Below are 14,511 nucleotides of genomic sequence, written 5' to 3'. Positions count from 1 at the left end.
CCAAACCGGACCGCGGCAGCACTACTTCCGCGGGGTCAAAGGTTCCGTCCATGTATTGGATATGTTAGATGCAGGAGATAAAAGCTGGTCGTCATCCTAAAGTGTTTCTTCATCGTCAGAGATATCATCCGAGATCCCCTTTAGAGGAGAGCCCAAATACCAAAAGCAAAACAGGGATCGTCGAGCACAGAGAACAGTGGAGCTCATCGGCGCACGCATATGGGTGGAACACGAATTGCTTCCGCGGGGTCAAAGGTTCCGTCCATATATTGGGTATGTTAGATGCAGGAGATAAAAGCTGGCCGTCATCCTAAAGTGTTTCTTCATCGCCAGAGATATCATTCGAGATCACCCTCAGAAGATTCCATATCACCTCGCACAGAAAATGCGTTTCTCCCTCCTCGCCGTTGTTGCTGCTTCGACAGCATCTATGTTTGTCAGTGCATGTTTCACCCTGGGTCAATTTTGCGTTAGAGATTCCGATTGTTGCAGTGACTGGTGTGATTATAACGTGAGTACGAGCAGTTCGCTGTGCAACCAGTATTCAACAATATCACCTGCGCACCTTAGGGAATTACGAACTGCCAGAATCCAATAGCATCAGTTGAAAATTGAACCGGCAGCCCGAGCGGCACGTCGCCAGTGAGTCATGCTTCTGCTTTCACTTTGGCATCATGGATGATGACGGTGTAATATCTAGTTCGGAGCCAATCCGTACAGTTCATTTCAGAGAAATTTTCGTACTGCTCGAGCAATCATGATGTAGATATTTGAATTCATCTGAAAATGATATGCTGTGCCTATTCTTGCTTGTGCTCCACTAAGCTTGGGCTTGAGAGGCTGTCGAAACAAGAAATCATTGCTATTGATGATTAATATTGGGGGGACGTACAAAGACGGAACGTACTACTGCACAGCTTGAGTCTGTTCGTCCAAAGTACTTTTTTGACGTCATCTAGAATATAATGCAAAATTAGTATTATAATCTGATCACTATGAGCGCGGCGCGACGCGTCCTTCTATTGCAAATCAATGAACTAACAATATTAATCACTCATACACGCTATATTACTTGCAGCAACCTTTTTAGGCAACGTACGCAATCTATTGATGGTTTGCCTCATAGACGGCGGGCTGGCCACCAGTCTACTGAGTTCTGTATCACGCAATAGTGATATTGATCGAAATACTGGAATATGGATCCCCGATGAAGCACATGTACTGCGGATGAACCAACTGTACAGTGGTACATCGCAAACTTCTGTGTGGACGGTCCGACTCCGGCAATGCCAGCGGATATCGCCGCCACGTCAAACTTAAGCTTCATCCCAAAGGCTCCGTCAAACTCATACTCACTCTGAGTCATGTTGCATAGTACTGCCGCGTCAGTGTTGCTCAGTTACACGTCACGACTGCTTCAGATTATTTGGGCACACTAGATGATCAAGTTAACGTTTACGTTGCTTTGATAATTTTGATTACTTGATAGCCATCGCCGACTACTTGGGTTTTTTCCAATTCATTCAACATTGTCCTTTAGGACATGATGAATCCTCGTCACTGAGTACACTTCGCTACACCGTTTACTCGATGCATCGTCATGCCGTTGGGTGGGATCTGTCTATCAACATGTTATCGCGGGCCTTACTTCCAAATAGAGTTGTAATATACGACACCACCCTGCCAGCAGTGGGCTACTAGCTCAGCTTCTCACTCGATGACCGGAAATGATAGGCTCTACCTAAACAACGACGCAAAACAGAATGCTGGCTAAGATGTCAAGTGTCATTTTTCGGGAGTATAAGAGCGAGTCATCTTCCTACCGTCCACTTCATCCCAAAGAGATTTTTCAAGCACCTCACTAGTTTATACCACTTCGCACAGATAATGCGTCTCTCTTTCCTCACCATTATTCAAGTTGTTGCGCTGGCAACGTCTATAACGTCCGTCAGTGCGTGCGGGGGGTGTCACGACATGAGCGATGGCCCTTGCATTAAGGACAGTGACTGCTGCGACACATTGACCTGTCGAAACGTTGTAAGTAGTAGTAGTTTGCTTCGCATCAAACTTTCACTTGATGTCTTACCTTTTGGGCCTGGTAGTCCTATTCCCGATATGCAATCTGCTTACATCCTGGCGACGAACCTCAGTGAGGAAACCGGTAAATTCGCACGCAGAAACACACTGGTGGGTCGTGTTTCCGCTCTCCCATGGTGCTGTTGTTGATTAAATAAGTAGTTCGCTCGTGATTGAGACATAGATAGAGACAAGGCACTCGAACTTGAAGTGTTGAACAGTACAGGGAGCGACCTCGCACAAGCAGCTCGACAACAGGTCTATGCTTCCATTTTTTCAACTGGACAAGCTGGAAAGCCGTCACAGCGATAGCAACACTGAATCAGACGAGCAGTAACATAGAAGAGCGTATGATTGGCAATGTGGGTAAGGTGATCTCCAGGTGGAGCTATGTATCTGTATCTGCAGATTCTGTATCGTGCACGCCGGTGTCCAATCCGCAATGTAGTTAGGACACAGGTGCTGCACCACAGGCTGCATCAGCAATGTGGCAAGCATCAGGCTTACACCAGCAAGTCAGTGAAGTAGGTGCACGTTTCTGTTTGTCCAACTCCACAAGTGGACAAGCGAATGAAATCTGTTCATCAACATGAGGGGTTTACGTTACCACGCTTACTTTCAGATAAAGTCGTGACAATGCAGAGTTCTGCTGGCAGTAGGCAGGAATCACCGCCACGTCGACATGCTCACATGCACACTCGTGAATAGGCTGGTATTGTTGTCAAGACAACACAAGATCTTGAAGCATCATTTTCGTGGGCACATTCTCTCTCGACTGAGCCTCGTGATGCAGATGTGACCTCCTTGTTGGTTCAGAGATTATCAGAGAATATCTCGCCTGACGATGTTGGTACCGAATTTGCGGATCTAGAAGAATCGAAGAAAACTGAAGAACGACGAAGTTGAGATGCTGGAAGGAAATACTTTTGATTTCGACGAGTTGGATCGGGTCGAACAAGAAATAATACCACAGGCTATTCTGGATGAGGTTGAGGTGGTTAATTACAACAGAACAGAAGGGACGATGCAATTACATATAGCCTCGAGTTTTGCCAGTTCTGCCGGTTGCAACAGGAAAAAACTGGCCCCAATAAGCTTCTCGCGAGATACATTAATACCTAAACCATCTTGCCGAAACACTAAAATAAGCGTTATGTTTCGCGAGTATAAAAACAAGTCATCATGATCTTCCTACACTTCACTCCAAAGAGATTTTTGGAGCCCCTCAACAGTTCATACCACCTCGCATAACAATGCGTTTCTCCCTCCTCACCGTTATTGTTGCGCTGACAGCATCTATAATGTCTGTCAGTGCGTGTGGAATTTTCGGCGACAGTTGTACCGAGGACATTGACTGCTGCCAACCACCGGTGAACGCGTATTACTGCCTTAATGGTGTAAGTAGGAGCAGTTTGCTTTGCATCACTTCACTTGATGACTCATCCTTTGGCTCGTGATATCAGATATGCTATACTCCCGGCTGAGGAGGCCGGTAAATTTGCACGTAACAACATACTAGTGGGTTGTGTTTCTATTTTCCTATTGGTGCTGTTTTTGATAGAATAATATGCAGTTCGCTGCTGATTGAGAAATAAATGGAGGCAATGCCGCAAAGTGAATGAAGTATTACGCACTTGTTTGTTTTGGTGTAAACAGGACTTGGACTTTGAATCCGAAGTGGTTTGACCACATGGTACATCATCTCCGATCCGGCCACGGATATGAAAAGCTAGAATAAGGACAACTGAGGCTTACAAAACCGTCTTGTTGTAAGGATGGCAATCAATTCGGCCGGAATTATGATCGATACAAGTAAACAGTGTCTAGCAGATGCAACCGTGTAAGGCTGGTTGTAGTTCGGCGGGGAAAAGAGAACAAAACGGCTGGATAAAATAGAAGAGTTTTTCGAGAAGATTTTAGTAGAGGTGAGATGGCGAGTAAAAAGGTAAAGATGAGACGGAAGATGCGAGTATAAGAACGGAGCGTTTCGAGGGACTGAGACTTTCTGTTGAGCTAAGTTTGCTTGCAGTGGGGAATCAACGTACGATTCTGCTGTAGGTATGAGTATACATGGGAAGTATATATACGTTTTCGAGTACTCGACTAGACCGGAACGAGCATGGTGAGCATATGGCGAGGTGAAAATACTTCGGTGAAGCAAGGAGATTGCGAAGTTTGAGCACAAGGTGAGATAAGTAAAAAGGAGACGTATCCACGTAACTCAGATGCGAAGCGTAAAGCTTATTCGCATCAGTGAGTCACGTGGACTTTTGCGGACGAGCAGTTCTATGATTTCCTTTTTGAGGTGCGGGCCGTGCGTAGAGGATAGGCAATCCTTACAACCGTCAACCGAGGCTTTGTGCTGAAAATCTTAAGAATGGAATCAGACTCACTAGTTGGATTGAGGTATAATACCGCTTGCCTGCATCGGGAACACAAGCGCAAAGATCTGTACGGCACGTTACGGCTACCGTCGTATCGCCAGACCAGCCTGAGGGTAAACACTCAAGCTCGAAGTGCTAATTAGCGCAGACCGTGACCTCGCACAAGCACCTCGGCAGAGGTCTACGCTTCCGGTATTCCAACTGCACAAGTAAACGAGTGGAGCAGGTGCGTGCTTCTGTTTTTCCATTGACGCAAAGTCTATTCCATCGACATGAGAGTAGATGTGGGAGTACGTTACCGTGGGCCCTACTTTCGAACAAAGTCATGACATACGACGCCGTAATAGTTCTGCTGGCAGTACTAGGCAGGAGTCACTGGCTCAGCTTCTCGCGAGGTGACCGGAAGGGATAGGTTCTGCCTAAATCACTGGCATATCAATCAGAATTGTGTCCAAGATGCTAAGCATTATTTTTCACGAGTATAAAAGCAAGTTATCTTCCTACTGTCAAACTTCACTCCAAAGAGATTTTCGAGCACCTCAGCAGCTCATACAACCTCGCATAAACAATGCGTTTCCCCTTCTTCACCGTTATTATTGCGCTGACAACATCTATAATGTCTGTCAGTGCGTGTCAGGCAGAGGGAGATAGTTGCAATGAGAGCGGCGACTGCTGTGCGACAGCCAGTGGCAATACGATGACCTGCGTTCATGTTGTAAGTAGGAGTAGTTTGCTTTGCATCACTTTCACTTCATGACTCACCCTTTGGGCCTCGTTATATCAGCGGGGTGGTACCAGTGTATGCATAGTGTAGGGAGGAGCAGAAAGGAATTGGCCTCATGGTAATGGGCAGCATGGCAGAAGTCGGCAAAATGTATTGTGAACGTTTTTGGCTCTTTTCGACCATGTTCAAGTTTTTTTGACCACTATATTGAGGCTATACCTTAAGTTCAGGACCTTCTGATGTCAAAAATCAATATTTCACCCTGATGTACTCCGAGTCTCTTGGATCGAGGCAATGCCGCAAAGTGAATCAAGTATTTGCGTATGTCACGTTGGTTTTGGTCTTGGGCTTGTAATCCGAAATAGAGTAGGTAGAGCGGTCGCTTCGTGGAGCTGCCGAGCCATGGGAGCGTGCTGCAGAGACGTCTCACCCGGGCCAGAGTACTACTGAGTAGGATTCGAAAAGGATTCACTAATAGTTCCGAACTAGCTGATTATTCAATCATGCCTTGCGTGGGATTCGTGCCATTCTCCGCGGCATATGCCATTGATACCTCCAGCTTCCCTGGCAGCTCCGCGCAGTCCTAGTAGTGTCGCCAATGATCAATCATAATCTGGTAGTCACTCCTGCTCATTTTGCCAGTGACTACAACTAACACTTTTACCTTTAGGATGAATACATTTTCGCTACCTCCTTGGACTCATTGGACCGTCCTTTTTTTTACACAAGTGACAAAGTTCATTTTTGCATGGCCCTGCCCTTGTGAATTGTGAGTTACTTTAGATCTTTATGCAAAACTGCCTGGCATTAATCAGGACTTTACTATGAAATTTTGCTGGCGGCTGGCAACAGCGAGCTATGCTGCCTTCGAGCGCACAAGTCAAATCGTTCAATTCCTCTCTCCACATCGGTTCCCAAGCAACTTTCACACACATCTTTAATAATAGACCCCTAACACAATAAACACCAGTCACAACAGCCGGTTATGATACAAGGGTCGCAGTTGAACACGCTCCTGCAGGTTCTACCGGATTTCTGACACGTGGTAACAATAACAATCCTGATCAGAATCGTTACTATAATGCAGGATAGTGTTCCCCCGATCCTCGGGGCTTTGTTCTAACAATTCTAAGAATGGAATCAGACACACTGATTGAATTGAGGTATAGTACCGCTTGCCGCATCAGGAGCATAAGCGCAAAGATATACACAATCTACACGGCACGTTACGACTACCTTCATATCGCTAGACCAGCCTGAGGGTAAGCACTCAAGCTCGAAGTGTTGAATGGCACAGGGAGCGACCTCGCACAAGCACCTCGACAATATGTCTGCGCTTCCATTCACAAGTAAATGAGTGAATGTGGTCTATCCGTTCGTCAACACGAGGGATTACGTCACCGTGGAGCCTACTTTCAAATCAAGTTGTGACATACAAAGTTCTGCTGGCAGTGGGCAGGGCCCACTAGCTCCGTTTCTCATGAGATTGGTTCTGCCTAAACCATTCCGTCAAATAGAATTCTGGTTAAGATAGGGATTATTTTTCGCGAGTATAAGAGCAGGTCATCTTCCTACCGTCCACTTTACTTTTTCAAGCACCTCAGCAGTTTATACGACCTCGCACAAACAATGCACTTCTCCTTCCTCGTCGCTATTGTTGCGCTGGCAACATCTATAATGTCCGTCAATGCATGTGCGCCAGAGCAAGCGCCTTGCGTACATGCCAGTGACTGCTGCGATAAATTGGATCAATGCATTCTAATCGTAAGTAGGAGTAATTTGCTTTGCGAAAAATTCTCACTGGATGACCCGTTGCACTTCGTAATATCAGCCAACTGGTGCTTGGATGTGCTATCATTAGGAGACCGTTAAATTCGCACGTAGTAGCACACTGGTGAGGTATGTTTCCGTTATACCGTTTTACCGTTGATACTCATGTTGATGGAATAATATGCAGTTCGCTGCTGATCGAGAAATAGATAGAGGCAATATCGCAAAGTGAATGAAGTATTTGCGCACCTGTTTATCCTGGTGTAAACAGGACCTGGGCTTGTAATTCGAAAGAGTTGAACCACATGGTACGCCATCTTCGATCCAGGCACAAACGTGAAAGGCTGGAACAAGCACAAGGCCGCGTTCAATAGTCACAAGATCATCTTGTTGTAAATCTGGCAATGAGTTCCACGTAAAATGATGATCGATACAAGTAGGCAGAGTCAATGCGTTTGAACGCACTTAGTTGTAGTTACTAGTTGCGACGTGAGATGGAGACTTTCTGAGGATAACGGACTTACTTGGAGCGAGGAAAATACTAGGTGTGATTTTGCTATCGAAGCCGAGAGTACAAGGCCAAACTGAGGATGCGTCAAGCATTCCATGATAAGCTGGTAACAAGTGAACGTTAGCCTGGCTCGTGGACGGCGCGGCCATGTACAACGATATCGTGTTTGCTATAAAAACGGAGGAACTGAGTCAATGTGTTGGTTCGTGCATACAAAGTTCTGCTGGCAGTGGGCAGGGTCCACTAGCCCCACTCAATTTATTTTTCTTTAGCGAGTGAGTGTAGATTGCCGTGGGGAACACAAAATAAAATGATATATTGAACTCCAGGTATGTTGTTCGGCGCTCGTCATTGCGGAGTTTCAACAATGCGAGCGCGGGGATGCCAACTGGTCTCCAGACCGCAGACTGGTGTGGTGGAGCAGGGCATCTGGTGAGTGTCAGCATGCTGGATGAGGGTCCCGTTATACTGATTGAAGGAAGGGGTGTGTAGCGCATCATAATCTTGGGGCCGCGCATGTTCATGAAGCATGGACACTTGCTCGAACACATCCGGCACTCCTGGGTATGTGTTCTCAGTGTCCACTGGAATCCATCATCCATGACTGTTGGCGTTGGACTTCGAGACTTCAGGCTGCGTCGTTCAATGTGTCGCCTCGGCACATTCTAATCTCAGCGCGCACCGCCGTACTTCAGGAAGTCGACATCAATTACAGTGTGTTGCATATGAGATTGCAGTACGTGTTTTTCAAAACTCGGCCTCACTAGCGGAACTATGGAAAGCGGGAGTGATCAGCTTCGTATCAGCTTCGCTAAGCGTGTTTGTTTGGCTTTTACCTGTCAGACCCCCAACCACTGCTTGAGAGAGACTTAATATTAATGTTTCTAGTGATATATTCAAGATGTATTGCTTGTCAAATTGTGAGTCCTCCAATGGTTACCGATAGTAACTCAGGTGCTGATCGTACCTTAATGCAATGACAGCGCAATCTGTGACGGAATTCAAAACAACTCGAACGTTCAAGTTGACGAGTGCAGGATCGTGCTCCCAACATTATGACTGATCGTTCTCGGCGCACCAACCAGCATAAGCCATGTCGTGAGTGTTAAGCCTGAATCACTGCCAGTTTCACTTATTTTTGAGCGAGCATAGCTCCTGCCAGGGAAATACAAGATCCGGCTCAGTTTTATTTCAAGCTCAACATGAGTGATGTTGACATCGTGCACCACCTCAAAGACCATTATGACCAGGAGGAATATGGACTCAGGTTCGTGTCTTACATATGTCCAGTGCAACTACTTCAACTAATTTATCATGCTAGCGTTGTCAGCTTTCGTCGGATGCGAAATAGCTGGGGCTGGAAACGGACCAGGCAACAACAACATACTCTCGAGTCCATCGAACAGCATGTCCGGGAGATTCGACAACGATTTCCCCACCGAGGTGCCGAGGCCATCAGACGAGACCTGCGCCAGCAGTTCAGCTTTCACGTACCCCGGTGAGTTGCTGTCTACTTGCTAGTACTGTTCACTATAAATCGATGTTTGAACAGCGAACTGATCGCCAAGCTTCTCAAGATCACAGAGCCAACTGCTGTGGAAGCTAGGCGTCGTGGACGTCTCAAACGGAGGCGTTTTTGGTGTGCGGGGGTTAATGATGTCTGGCCCCAAGACCAGCACGACAAATGGCTGCGCTTTGGGTTATGGCTGCATATCAGCCTCGATCCATTCACCGGCTGGATTAATTGGCTGAAAGTTTGGTGGACCAACAAGAATCCACGCCTTATTGCTAGATACTACCTTGACTGTTGCCGAAAACTCGGAGGTATGTCACCAAGCCCCTCACATTGATCGGACATTGATCATGTCATTTTTTTTTTGTGATCTCAGCTGTACCTTTGATCACTCAGAGCGATCCAGGCTCCGAAAATTTTGCTGTTGCCAACGCACAAACAATGATTCGACACCGCCTAGATCCAGCACTCAACGGAACACTTCAGCACCGCTGGATGCGAAAGCACCAGAACATCAAGCCCGAAATCATGTGGTCTGTGCTTCGCAGGGACTTTGCTCCAGGTTTCGAGAATATCCTGGAGGAAGGTGTCACTAGGGGACTATATGACATTCACAACACGCTGCAAAAGTATGCATCACTTCCTTGCATATGTATTCACTGACAATCTCCATCTACTATCTACTAGCTACGTGTTCCGCTGGCTTGCAATTCCATGGCTCCAGGCTGAGCTTGATGCATGGGCTCATCGTAGAAACCATAACGCTCCCCGCAGGGACAAAAATAAGATTCTTCCTCACGGCATTCCAGCAATCATTCGTGCGAAACCTCACGAATTCAATTCACTTGACTTCAAAGTAAGTATGTCGTCCATGACTGCAGCTCAACACTACTTACTCTTCTCAAGGTTCCAGTGCCAAGTGCGCTCTTTGATGAGGTCGAAGCAATTTATGCTCCCTCTGATCATCCTGTCTTCGATCTTGTCCCACCTTCATTCGAGCAACGCGCACAATATCTCTATACCTCACTCGGCAACCCGCAAGTGTCGTCGGATTCATTCTGGAATGTATATCAGATGTTACTGGCGCAGTTCCTCGCAATTGAAGGTGAAGATGACCTGACAGTCCTGCTTTCGCAGGGAGTTACGGAACCTGAAGATGATGATGTTCTATTGCTTCCGAGCTTGCAGGACCTCCCTCGAAATGCTGGCTTAGTAGGACCTGCTGGCTATCAGTATATGGGAGGCATGGTGAACCCGCCAACACAAGCACTTCACGGTGTTCAGGACTGGGGATCACAAGGGGAGGATCAGGATGATGAAGATCAACCAGAGTTCGCAGAGTTCACGGATTCTGAGTCTGAGTCTGACAGCGGAAGAGACTGTAGCAGAAATGCCTAGATATACTTTTGGTAATACATTAAGGTTGTCGGCATCTCTCCACTGTAGTGCTGCTGCTGTTGAAGTGAGTCCAACTCGAGCTAAATTCGGTTCCTCAAAAATGACCAACAGCAACACTCCTCCACTGGAATGGAGCCCGCTCCCACGGAAGCTTTAAACTCCGCTGGGAGTGGTGTCACGGTCCTAGACTGGCGAAAAGACTTAGTACCATCTATGTACATGTATGAACGTATGACTTGTTCAGCTCCGAACTGGAGGCGATACATACAGTGCGGCTTGGAAGCTAGCAAAGATGCTGGTGGTGTGCACGATCTGGCTATTGCTGACTGGGCACGGACACGAATTCTTGATGGACACTGGTGTAGTCCTGCCGACCAGTGGTATGGCTACGCTCGACCAATTGGTGGAGGTGTCAGAGATCCTGGCGAGGAACCTGACTACGAGTCGGAAACTGACGACGATGAACCTCTTGAGAATGGACAGTCTCACCGCCGCATCAGAGATCACACACGACGAGCCCTGTTCTTTCTACGACAACGCTACATACCACGCCATCGCCTCCACCATCACATCCTGAGGAGAAGGAGCATGAGCCTACAACGACAACGGCAACAGCGCGGCCGAAACCGCCACAAGTTATCATCCCTATTCCTGTGTCACCGGTGTTAGACTCACCCAAGCTTTTACATCCTATCCCTTGTGTACCGGTTACGCTGGCCCATATGGCACAGTATAGTCTCGAAGCATTTAAACAGGTGAGTTCCATTCTGTAACGCGATGCTACCTCGTCCGAACCAACTACATTAGGTATGGCGCGAAGCATGTGCACCACTGTATCACTGCCGATGTTCCGTCTGCGAACGTGCTATGATCAAGGCAAATGTTGCCACATACCATCACACCCCAAATGCTGCTACTGGTGATCCCATTGAGGTCCCTCATACCTCAACGCCGCCGAAGCATCCTCGTAGAGACTCAGATCGTCCTGTTGACGACCGAGCGCGGCGCGGAGAGTATGTGGCACCAATCCCTACACCTCGCCAACGAAAGCGCTCCTCAGAAGAGCTGGATGTTGGCAACGACTCTCTGTCTAGATCTATATAGTGCATAGTGTGCCGACCGTGTGTCTACGACAGGAATGCCAAAGCAACTAGTCTTTTGAAATATCATCGCGAGTTCCCAGAACCATGCTCTTTTCACCAAAGTCATCACTTTCGTCATCAGACTCTGAGTCTCTCTCGCTGTCAGCAACTTCCTCTGGTGTCTTATAGAACAATGGGGGTATTGGACGAGACCAGTTACATGGCAATTTGAAAAATTCGCAAAACATGTTGCACTGATGTTTCTCCGCAAAAGATGAAAATGCAGATGCCAAGTTGCCATCTGCGAACAGGTGTCCGGAAAGATCACTGATAATTGCTGTCAGCCACTCATTGATAAGGATAGTAGTAGGGATGTAGATTTACGGAGAAGTCATAATTTGAGGATCAGTTAAAAGATTCCTTCCGCCTGTCAAGAACGAATAAGCTATGTGTAGATATCCGAAATAAAGACGAGCCTTGAAAATCTGCAACGTAAGCAAGTTTCTTGGTCTTGACGTATTGGACGTGTTGTGCAAATGACAGGTACTGGGCAATTTCACTTGATTTGGCATCAAGGTGTGGCAGTGGGGAAGGCGAGTCGTTGGATATATACTTGGTGAATTTCCCTTGTGTGGACTCGTCAATGAACTCTTCAATTAGATATGTTTTGGTAACACCAGCGTCCTCGATAGTGGCAAGAGCAATATGCACGAAGCGGATATTTGGAATCTTGAAGGGAGGTGTGCTGCGAGTCACTAGTTCTGTGGCAATATATTGCTGAACCCGGTCCATGAGTGCTCCTGCCCATATGCTGCATCTAATCTCTGGCTGCAGCAGCTGTAGTTGCTGAGAATCGGGATAAGGAAACCGCTTGGATTTGTCGGTCTGGTAGTAGCACTGCTTTAAGCAGATGCGAGTTGAATCAGATCCAGACGGTCCAAGAATAGCTTTGTCTAGAAAGCCGAATTGTGCTGCTTTGAATGCTCCATACTTCGGTTTGCTTCGTGGATCGAAAAAAAGAGTAGCCTGCATCGGGGGGGCAGTAGTATTTGGTACGTCAGAAGTGGTTGGATCAGTAATCAGAGCAGATAGTGATATGGGGGGGATTATCCGCAGTAGTGCCTTGAACGTGCGAAGAGTGAGAAAGGGTAAGTTTGGTTGGGATATGGGAATAGCTTGTGCTTGAAGTGCACGGCGAAGTGCACTAACATCCGGAGATACTGCAGCATCCAAAGTCCGAGGCTTCCGAGGGGGCGTGGATGGGACAGGAGGCTGTGTGTGATGCTAATGAGCATAAGGCTGGTACTAGAGTTCGAAAGAATGACTGACCAATGATAATTTGCGCTTGACAGGGTGAGGCGAACATTGGGCACCATTTTGCAAATTTTTTGATGGGGACACCACAGATAGTACTAATGCAGGACTTGAAAGATGTTGGATGTCAGATGAACTTGCCGCTGTTGCGTGAGGTGTATCCTGGTTTATGTATTCTGTCAGTCATGCAAGGTACCAATAGTCCATGTTGAAAACGAACATCACGAGACTTGGACTCAGCTACTTCCTCACCATTTCGCCTTTGCTCAGCGGCAAGGAACTTCGTATGTGGAATAATGAGGTGAAGTTCGATCCCCTTGCCAGCGTTGAACTGCTGCTTCGTGTTCCTGGTCTTGAGGAAGTGGGATGCTATGGCATTGATGTCTTCTCCAGATGGACGGGGAAGAATCTCCTCGAAACTACTAACAAGACGCAAACGTGCCTCTTCAAACGTAAAAGTAAGACCCATGGACCACTTGATGAACATGGGAAGTAGGGTGAGGTACACCGAAGTTTTAAGGTCATTGGCACCAATGCGGTAAGGGATGTTGCTGATCGACTCGACTATATCCTATAGAAGATTCAGCAAAGTTGGTGAAGTTGAATTCAGAATTGTAGAGAGCAACACTTACAGATATCAGAGTTGGTTTTTTAGCCCGTGGAATCATCACTGCAAGGTATGCCTTGACGCATACCACTTCGGGAACACTCAAAGCATAGGCCTGTCGAGCAAGCTGGTCTCGCATCTCTTCATAAATTTTATGCGCATCTTGATAACCAGGCTTGAGTGGCAGAGTTCGAAGAAGGTCTGAGTACACAATAAACTGAGCATCCCGACCATAAATAGATATGTTGGGCCCTAATGGATTTGCACGGCGGATGTCTGAGGGGCCAGGAGCTGCAGGCCAGTTGGGTAAAGGAACAAATTGATGATTTGCTGAGGCGCGCCTCGGGTGAATGGGACCTGGGATGAATGCAGGTGGAGGCATCCCACATGATACACTAAGCCCCACTGCACGAACAGGAAGTTGGGATTCTACAAAAATAAATGAAGGTTTGTATTCAATATAAAATGCAACTGTACTGGGCGACTCACTTCCACGCTGCGCCTCTGCAGTCTGCTTGTGAACTGCAGCACCATCATATTTGGACTGGCCGAAACCATGCTTCGAGGTATTTGGAATTACTAAAGAAAATTATTGTCAGACTGTAATGTGACAAAGTCTGCACACCGAGCAATTATTTTACCTGCATCACTTATTTTCTTGGTAGTGAACTTGGAGCGCTGGTATCGGCTGCATTTTTCACAAAGCCATTTACCAGGCTTGCTCGGATCTTTGTGCTCAATATAGGTGATAGCAGGTACAGTGCCAGGATGACCGCTAAAACAGTTGGCATACTCGCAATAGTGCTGGTCAGCATTTGTGGTGAACTCTGCAGCATACATGATGATGGTGGATTTTTTGGGGGGTTTGGATTTAAATTTCTGAACCGTCAGATTCAAATATTAGTGCTACTAGAGGCTCGTCGAAGCAAGCAAGGGCCTTTGATATCACCATTTGATGCAAGTCTATGTGCGAGTGATGATTTCTCATGTCAAATTTGCAAGGCAAGAGATCTTAGGCACCACGTCAATACAATGTCTTAACCTCATTCTGTACGCACAGCCACATTTATGAGTGTAGTCGGTAAATTCTTCATCGCGTTCAGTGGGTGATTGGGGGTCTGGCAGGAGAAGA

The 14,511-nt window shown here is 47.0% G+C and overlaps 2 protein-coding genes across 2 annotated transcripts; one reads left to right on the top strand and one right to left on the bottom strand.

The window, feature by feature from the left end:
- Positions 1–8,667: 8,667 nt before the first annotated feature.
- On the top strand, positions 8,668–11,480 carry HD556DRAFT_1496914 (uncharacterized protein; the record flags this gene model as incomplete). The annotated part of the gene is made up of 10 exons (XM_041308901.1): positions 8,668–8,732; positions 8,787–8,963; positions 9,018–9,289; positions 9,355–9,607; positions 9,666–9,834; positions 9,885–10,339; positions 10,401–10,440; positions 10,488–10,858; positions 10,894–11,131; positions 11,184–11,480. 10 exons carry the CDS (start codon positions 8,668–8,670, stop codon positions 11,478–11,480), a joined length of 2,337 nt encoding a protein of 778 aa, XP_041155753.1.
- Positions 11,481–11,526: 46 nt separating this feature from the next.
- Positions 11,527–14,219, bottom strand: HD556DRAFT_1447764 (uncharacterized protein; the record flags this gene model as incomplete). Its single annotated transcript, XM_041307329.1, has 8 exons — positions 11,527–11,785; positions 11,843–11,878; positions 11,931–12,730; positions 12,788–12,934; positions 12,993–13,343; positions 13,405–13,808; positions 13,869–13,958; positions 14,021–14,219. The coding sequence occupies 8 exons, from the start codon at positions 14,217–14,219 to the stop codon at positions 11,527–11,529; spliced, it is 2,286 nt and encodes a 761-aa protein (XP_041155752.1).
- Between the last annotated feature and the right edge of the window lie 292 nt (positions 14,220–14,511).

This window comes from Suillus plorans, assembly GCF_016647745.1.
Source record: "Suillus plorans strain S12 chromosome Unknown HD556scaffold_67, whole genome shotgun sequence".
In the NCBI taxonomy this organism is placed as follows: domain Eukaryota; kingdom Fungi; phylum Basidiomycota; class Agaricomycetes; order Boletales; family Suillaceae; genus Suillus; species Suillus plorans.
This window is presented reverse-complemented; position numbering and strand designations above follow the sequence as displayed.